This window comes from Rissa tridactyla, chromosome 1 (genome assembly GCF_028500815.1).
Source record: "Rissa tridactyla isolate bRisTri1 chromosome 1, bRisTri1.patW.cur.20221130, whole genome shotgun sequence".
NCBI lineage: Eukaryota > Metazoa > Chordata > Aves > Charadriiformes > Laridae > Rissa > Rissa tridactyla.
This window is the reverse complement of record NC_071466.1, coordinates 31,249,603-31,258,867: the sequence shown is the minus strand read 5'-3', so window position 1 is coordinate 31,258,867 and position 9,265 is coordinate 31,249,603. Positions and strand designations below refer to the sequence as shown.

The following is a 9,265-nucleotide window of genomic DNA, read 5'->3' as shown; positions in this document are numbered from 1 at the left end:
TGGACTAGAAGATTCTGCAGATTACTGAAGATTCACCTGCATCATCTTTGAGGGGTTGAACAGATAGTCAAGGACAAAGACAGAAGCAATGTCTTGGGTTTACTCCATTTCTCCTCCCACCACCTCTGTATAAAGTGGCTCATTACTGAAGGATGTAGATAGGTGGGGTATTGGAAGACCTTTGCGTGACAAGATGTTCAGCCACCTTTTGAGCATTTGGTAACCACATCTACTGGAGCAGCGTGAACATCCCCACTGGAGCACCAGCCCAGCAACCTAGCTGGGCAGCAAATACCTGGTTTAGTACAGCACAGGAGCACACGTTCACCTTTAAGACTGAGGGGAGACCTTATCGCTCTCTACAACTACCTGAAAGGAGGTTGTAGAGAGGTGGGGGCCGGTCTCTTCTCCCAAGTGAATAATGACAGGACCAGAGGAAATGGTCTCAAGTTGCACCAGGGGAGCTTTAGATTGGATATTAGGAAAAAATTTTACCCTGAAAGGGTTATTAAGCGTTGGAACAGGCTGCTGAGGGAAGTGGTTGAGGCACCATCCCTGGAGGTACTTAAAAGATGGGTAGACGTGGTGCATAGGGACATGGTTTAGAGATGGTTTTTGTCAGCGTTAGGTTGATGGTTGGACTGGATGATCTGAAAGGTCCTTTCCAACCTAGGCAATTGTATGATTAAATAGCCTTTAAAAAAAACTTTTTAAGAAGTAGTTTGATTCTGAAAAACTGAAGTTCGTTTCCTACCCTGCAGCAGACAGCTGGAGAGCCAGACCTTCCCTGCCACACCAGGGGCACTGCCTCTCCCACTCTTCAGGACAAATATCTGAGTTCAAGTTATATTCATTTCCATGTTTTGAAATTCTTTCAAGAAACAAATTGGCTCAGAGTTCAACCACTGCTTTGTACGTCACTGGAAGACTCAAAGCATCTCATTTTACTCCGGATTACCCAAGGGTTAGAATCGCTGCAGGACTGTCTTGAAGTTTAGTTTGCAAAGTGCTTAAGAGCAGTGGGGAAAAGATGTAGAACTTCTGGAAACCTTTAAACAAGAAAATCCAATATGTGAGGGAGTTCAGTTATACGACATACTGCTAGTTTCTTCGAATCTCCATTTTGAAGGCTTCGAACTTTTCAAACATAACATCCATTTAATGTCAATTTACAGCATCTAACCCTACCACGGCTGTTCTGGATTGGTGCCCTCATCACAAGCAAATGGCTCTTTGTCTGCATTTTCTCTCAGAAGCAGGTGGCAGGAGATTTCAAACAAACCCACACCCATGTCTGTGTTGCTTCTGGAGGGTGTGTTTTTCTCATGGAAATATGTCTAACCCCTTCGTTTAATTTTCAAAATTTTATAAGCTTCCCACCCCCTGGGCTGCCTGCAAAGTGACTCAGCAAGGCAAGCAAAAGGGATCAAAGAACAAATGGAGTTTTTTAAATGAATGGAAAAGTTTAGCGGTTCTGAAAGTATTTTCCTCCAACACGTATTTCAAAAACTTTAATAAAAATAATTACAGCTGAGTCTATCAACAGACAAAATGCAGGGCTAGAGTCAGAAATCTCAGAGAATAGGGAGGAGCACTCTGAAATGCTGCAAAATAAATGCATTCTCACCTTTCCAAACCACCTTGAGATTCTCTTTTCCTGTAAAAAGAAAACAAACAAAAAAATCAGTGTGGCTGGGCTGCTGTGTGCTTGCTACAAATAAAACAACTTTTATATTTTATTTCCATAGCAGTGTGCATATTTATAAAGAGGGGAGAAGAAAATGGTACACATGGGATTGAACACAGAGGCATTGTCACCTGTGCGGACAAACCACCTTGGGTCCAACCCAAACTCAACTCTCTAGCTTGCTTTTTGCTGGAAAATCTGGGGAAGATAAAGTCCTGGGATCCTGATTCTGTTTCAGGTACCTGTGTATTGGAGGTCAAGCATAAGGCCCCTACGTAACAGCTGAGGGAAGATCTAGACCCTGGAGTCCTCGGGAGAGTCCTCATGCATATGCCACAGGGCTAAACTCCTCCTTGCTTATTCTGTCTCATGCCTCCCATATTTATGTGCAGCTGATAAATTCAGAAGAGAAGAAACAGAGCTGCCCCAAATCATACTACACAACGGCCAAGGGTTTGGGTGCTCTCCAGGAAGGCGGGAAATGTCAATTCCAAACTCCTTTTGGCCCAGAACCCGGCTCTCCCACTTACCACAAAAGTGCTCTTTCCATCAGACAACGATGCAAAACGAGGCCTTTTACTCATCTGTTCTCAGAACTGGGTTGTCAGTGTCAAATGGTGAGATAGGCGGCATTCAAACACCTCTCTCACCCGGTTTTCCCAAGCATATTGCTGCCCAGCACAGAATAATGGCCTCACCCTTTGAAGGCATGCCCCTCCATACAACATATCTAAGGACCAACACCAGAAGCGCTAATTAACCAGCCCAGCCAGGTGAGCATCTTCTCATCCACTGTGATGCTCAAGTCAGACCCGCAGTAACTGGTCTGAATACGGATCCAGTACCGACCCCCGGAATGGTCACCAGTGGTGTCTCTCAGGGCTCAGTTTTGTTTAATATCTTTATCGATGATCTGGATGAGGGGATTGAGTGCACCCTCAGTAAGTTTGCAGATGACACCAAACTAGGTGGGAGTGTTGATCTGCTTGAGGGTAGGAAGGCTCTACAGAGGGACCTGGACAGGCTGGATCGATGGGCCAAGGCCAACTCTATGAGGTTTAATAAGGCCAAGTGCCGGGTCCTTCATTTTGGTCACAACAACCCCAAGCAACGCTACAGGCTTGGGGAAGAGTGGCTGGAAAGCTGCCCAGCAGAAGAGGACCTGGGGGTGCTGGTGGCCGGCCAGCTTAACATGAGCCAGCAGTGTGCACAGGTGGCCAAGAGGGCCAACAGCATTCTGGCTTGTATCAGGAACAGCGTGGCCAGCAGGAGCAGGGAAGTGATCGTGCCTCTGTACTGGGCACTGGGGAGGCCTCACCTCGAGTCCTGTGTTCAGTTCTGGGCCCCTCTGTTTTTTTTTGTTTTGTTTTGGGTTTTTTTGGATTTTTTGTGTGTGTGTATGGTTGGACTCGATGATCTCAAAGGTCCTTTCCAACCATGAAGATTCTATGATTCTATGATTCCATGATTCCATTTACTGCAACGCTTCTGGGTCATCCCTCAGACTGAGCAATTAGAGGACTGCAGCTTCACAGTTCCTGGAGTGGAAATCCTGAGAATTTGTAAAATAAAAGAGTCAGAAATGCCAAGCTAGAAAAGGCAGGTCAAAAATCTAATCACTCTTTCCTTCCTCCTCTTAGGAAGGCAAGCAGGAGGAAATAACAACATGGAAGACAGAAGTCAGTAAATCAAATGCTTTTATTGACATTCTTTATTTGTGACCCTCTGCCATTTACTTTAATTGCGCAGACCAAAATTAGCGATTGACTTTAACTTTTATAAGTTACAACTTTTATATCTTTTGCATTTTTATTAAGAGAAGATAAAATCATGGATAAGTCTCTACATAGACTCAAAGATAGGAAGCAACTTCTTACTAATCCTCATGCAAACTACTGACTGATTATTGGAGACTGAGGTTGAGTGTAATTTCAGGAAAAAGTTCACTCTTATGAGCATGTTAATCTAATAACAAGCTAATTTATAATTCTTTCACAACCGATGTAATTTTCATATATTAGATAATTATTATAGGCATATTAAGCAATATTAACATTATTAAACAACAATGATCAGCCTTCTGAATGTATACTATGGTAATGCAAAATCTGAGTAATTTAAAGTGCCTTACCTAGTGAAAAAGCATAATTGTCCATTACAGCTTTTCTAAGCTTCTAGAATTTTTTGTCTTACAGGTCTGGAGTTTTTAAACAGAATAAATCTAACATTCACATTTACAGAAGAATTTATGCCTGATCCAAGAACTCCAGGGACACTCAGACTTTCCAATCTTTTTCTATTATACCAACAAATTATGCCCATTTGGAAAAGGAGCTATTGCTTTATTGTGGTATTACCAAAGAAGGCGATTTCTGAGCGCACTGGATATATCTTGTGCAATGAGTTTTCTGAGAGACTATAACGTATTGCTGCTGCTCTTCTCTATTTCTTGCTCTTTTGCAAGCATGCACTAAACTACAAACTTGTCTGACACTAAATATGTATTTTATAAGGGGAATATTATTACTGATAAAAAATAAAATATGTTAAGTTATTCAATATGAATGACTGCTCATCTCCCCCTTGATGTATATAAATAAGCCACATCTAACATGAGTGTAAACTCAGGCAACTGTAATAACACTGTGGCACCCATACAACAGCATAGAGAAAAAAAAAAAGTGAAATGCTTCCAACGAACAGCTTAAATTACCTTTAAAAAAAAACAAACAACACAACAAACAAAACACCTAATCCCAAAACATCCTGAATTCCTTTTACTAACTTTTTGTTTCCTGGAGGTTTCTCTGTAACAAGGCTTTCCTAAAAGAAGAGTATGTTTAAGAAATTTGCAGAAAATTATCCTAAGACCCAAGAGAGAACAAGTGTCCTACTTACCCATTTTCCTCTTTTACTGGAAGCAAAGGTCTCCTAAATCATTAAGTCTCTATATAATTAGGGTTTCTACGCAGAGCAGGTTCAGCTTTGCACTGAAGGAGGAGAGAAACGAAACCTCCCCTCGTGGCTTTCTACGCAGGAGCCTAGAACAACTACAGACCCCGGCTCTCCCACGTAATTCCCAGGAAAACCTGTGGCTGCCGCAGGTGAACTTAACTACTATTTTTTAGGAGCACCACTGCAGACATGTAAACCACGAAAATCTCTTGGTGGATTACTAACTGAATAAATGCTTGTACTGGAGCAGATGGACTTCTTCTGTACTTTAAAAAAAAAAAGCTAAACAAAACCCAAGCACGCGTGAAGGAGGAATGGCCATACTGCTATGCAAACCATTTTCCTAACCTACATTGTTACTGGTCCCAGCCTTAAGAGATCAGCAGGTTTCAACTGATATGAGGATTCCTACAGAACGATTGCACTGAAATAAATTCCTTCCAGTAAAACAAAATCATACAAATAACTTAAAGCATTAAGTTCCAGGTTATGTACATGCACGTAGCTCAAATATTTCTTTTTCTTACAGAAATACCAGAACTAGCAACAACGATAATGGATTTCAAAAAAGCACATAAATTTTGCCTCAAAGATTTAATCAACAGGATTTGAAAAATAGCATAAAATATTCTGAAATGATTTATAAGCTGTAGAAGTGATGTACTTGAGACATTCAAAGTATATCAGTTGTACTAAAATTACAGTTATCAGCGTTTACTGATGATAGGCTGAGAAAAAGAATGAAAGAACAGGAAAAAGAGCAAATAAAAATATTGGTGAGGTTGTAAGAGACGCTGGTTCAACCTCTAGTTGAAAGGATTATGTACAGCAAGGAAAAAGCTTCTTTCTCCTTTTTCAAAGAGATTGCATATTGTCAAGGTCCATTTCCATTAGAGGAATACATTAAAATAATTTTTAATCTATATTCTATTTTCTGGCCTATAGAAGGTATTCAAAGACACAGGAAACACTAGACTTCTGCCAAGCAGATTAAACAAAACCACATTCCTACATATTTTAACTATACAGTTACACATCAAAATTCAAAACATAAAAATAACTGGATGCATATACTCAACAAATACAGCATTATGGATTCTGATAAATTTGGGAGAAGCAAGACTATGAAAGGAGTGCCTGAACTTGATGAGGAGATCTGTGTAGTATGGTTTCTGGATCCTTATATTCGTTTGAGGGATCCATCACAGCTGCATATAACTCACTGTAAGCTCTGCAGACCAGTTCCGTTGACTGTTTTAGTATCTGCTCCCTAAAAAACAAAACAAAAGTATAATTGGCAAATCATAGGGAATACAACTGTACTACATACAAGGAATTAAAGACAGACAGTAAAAATACACATTAAAAATCAGCATCAGTTACTTTAAAAATCCTTTTTACGTCAACTGTGAAAACAGCTTAAAGTTTTTTTTTAAAAAAAAAAAAAGCGGCTTCTTCTCTTTGTGTCATACACAGATAAACCCACATATGTGATCTTGATAACCAAGAAATTAGCTTCTTTCTTTCTGCAGTCATGAAAAAAAAATAGTAAAAGGATTTAATCTGCATACATTAGTTTTTCACCTGCATTCCCCTGCATCTTTTAAAAGACTGATAATCTTAGTGATCTACCTTCTACCTCCTGTGGCTTCTTGCTGTCCTTTGTAAATACACACCTTCCCCCCCAACCCCCCCCACCTACTAGCAAATATATTCTATTCACTTTGTCTTGACAGCAACTGATTCCATAACTGGTCAAAAAAGGAAAAGCTGAAAGTGATAATGGTCACAGATCTAAAACTTGCTACAGCCTTTTACAAACAATGCTATGAAATCTGTGTCCTGTTATTTTCCTGGATCTAAACAAGTAACAATGCACAGAGACTGCATGCTACATTTAAACAGAAAGTTTAATATTTTTTGAAGACAAACTAATATTTTTATTCTACACTGCCCATTGAATCAGTTTACTTTAATCACCATGGTGATGTGTTTACAGTTGCATTTTTATCTACCAGAAACAGTAGTTACAACTATTTTGCAGCCAAACCCATGCATGTGGAACTCCAGGAGAAGCTGAGGAAACCAAGGTAACCATGAATCCAGATTCAGCCCTGCAGCAGTAATACGCAGGAAAGGAACAAAGACAACCAAAACTGCATCCACTAAAATCAGGGCTGAATTGGGAATTGACAAGGTAAAGAAATCTCAGAGACCAAGTGTGTAGAACTTCATCTTTTCAGGAAATACTAAGAAATAGAAGGTAGGAGAAAGAAGATTAAGAGACACAACCTGCATTTTATTCTGATGCAGAGTATCCAGTTTTTCGATACACAGGATCAACTGCCAATATTACTAGGTTATTAGCAAATCTATAAACACTATTATAAGGGAAGTATATTCAAAGTGTTCAGGTAGAACAACTGTCTCTGATCACAGTCTGGGATCACAATCTTTTAAGAAAGTACTGCACACAGAATTCGTATAAAACAAACTGTATTGCATCAAATAATATTAAATTTTTTAAAAAGTTCATTAAAATATTAGGGGACTGAACAGCATCAAATGAGTCTTTCCATCACATAATGTCAGTGTCATTAATCAGTACATTAGGATTTCAGTTGCCATAACAACATGATACATTTTATCACTAACACAAATGGCAGCACTTTCTAAAAATAGTAATTCCAGCATTCAGTTTCTGTGAGCCAACAGAAATGAAAAGCGCTTTTCAAGACCAACCACATAAATAAATAGTTTAAAACTTTTTAAATGAGCAAAAGAATTTGAAAGACAAGAGCATGCACTGGCAAATGTTGGAAGGAATGTTCTTCATGGTTGTAAAGCTTAAATGATATTGCCAATGAGTACATAATACACTAGTCCCCTAGCAAAAGCATGTGGTCGGATTTTGAAAGCCAAGGAACTCTTGGGTTCCAGCTGAACCGTTGGAACAGTGGATCACAATTATGTGATTTCAAGGAAGATGTCTTCAAAACTGACATCGAACACTGCCAAAACTAACTTGAAAATTTCAACTACTGTAGCAAGAGATTAAAATTACAGTACTGTTTAAATGTTTTGCATGAATTTTGAGAAATTTCAATTTTACTACAGAAAACATTGAGTATTAAGACTGTGATTCTACAAGCATGCATTTCTGTAAATAGGTATCTTAACTTCAAAAGATAACATGAATTCAGTTTCAATTGAGTTAAGAGAGGTTTAAAAAGCTTATCAACGGGATAAGGCTAAGAGTGCATACATGACCAGTTTATCTTGGTTCATCTCACAGAAGAAATGATGAAGTCAAAGTAATTTCACTGTGCCTGAGTCTTTATGGTAGCATAAAGTCTACCTCTGAAAAATTGCTTCTGTGTTAGCAGTGAAAATTCGAGGCTTTCAAAATACATTTACTGTTATTATGATTTTTAAATAGACTTACATTAAAAAAAAAATACCAAGAGCTAAAATACAGGTTTAATACCTTAACACCTAGAAGCAGAAGTTGCAATGCTTCACTGACGTTGCTGCTCAGGCTTCCCTGTTTGATCTATACTGGAGCAAAACAGCTCTTACACAAGAGGGGGAGCTCTGCTGGCTGAGCTGCGGGAAGGGTAACCCTAGGAGAGGGACCCAACAAACTGCTGAAAAGCACCAACATCCCCCATGCCAAGCCATGCACCAGGTATATGACATGGAACTGGAAGCCTTTGGATGAGGAGAACCGCAGCAATACAGCAGGAGAACCTGGCAGCTGGACTAGCTGATTGTTGTAGGTCTCTTTCAACTGAACTACTCTATTCTAGTAAATTCCCAACAATCAATATTTTCCCCTTGACATACGTCATTTTTTAATTGCAAGATAATGGAATATAATCCCACTGAGGACAGGTACTAGTAATGAGACTCCAAATATTGCCGCATTACATAAAGTGTGGTGTACTAGTCTCAATTTCTCACATATTCCGTAATCTGCAGTCTTCACAAAAGTGTGAAAAATAATGTTGAGAAAAGATGTTGATCAATGTAGCATATAATTCTCTGAGTTTAAGTACTACAAAATGTCTTCATATGGTTCACGCTTAATTGGGAAGAAATTCATGGCACTTTCCCTAACCTTAGGGTTCAGATATATTCAAAAAACAAGAGAAGAGGTAAATAATAAAGTTCTCCATTCCATACTTCAAAGAAGAAATCACTAAAAAAGAAAACATATTAGGTGAAAAGTAATAGCACAATATTCAAAGAGACAGAATGCCAATACTCTACAGCAGAAGACAACAAAGTTGAAAATTCCAGACCTGACGGAGCAGTGGGGATAAAAGAAATCTTGAGTGAAGAATTACAAATTTTATGTCTTTGGCATGCTTACAAAATAGTTCTAAAACTAAGATTTACAACTAAGTTGACAAAAAACTGCCGACACAGTGGAACTTGTTCAAAATAGATGAATGTAGTTCACGTAGTTGATGGTGTCCGTTAAATCAAGAGTAACTACTTCAGAAAGTTACACATTTACATATTCCTCATTGCTTGTTCAAAAAGAGGAGAGTCACAACAAAACTGAATTGTGACCTGAAGGACAATGCAAATATGATTACGGTTGATAACTGGAATTCT

At 38.9% G+C, this 9,265-nt stretch overlaps 1 protein-coding gene across 1 annotated transcript in view; it reads right to left on the bottom strand.

Annotated features, from left to right (window-relative positions):
- Positions 1-3,367: 3,367 nt before the first annotated feature.
- The window catches only part of COG6 (component of oligomeric golgi complex 6), a 59,791-nt gene continuing 53,893 nt past the window's right edge, over positions 3,368-9,265 (bottom strand). The window contains exon 19 of the mRNA XM_054197508.1: positions 3,368-5,912. Coding sequence (XP_054053483.1) covers positions 5,765-5,912 — 148 coding nt within the window. The 3' untranslated portion in view covers positions 3,368-5,764. The remainder of the gene's footprint in view (positions 5,913-9,265) is intronic.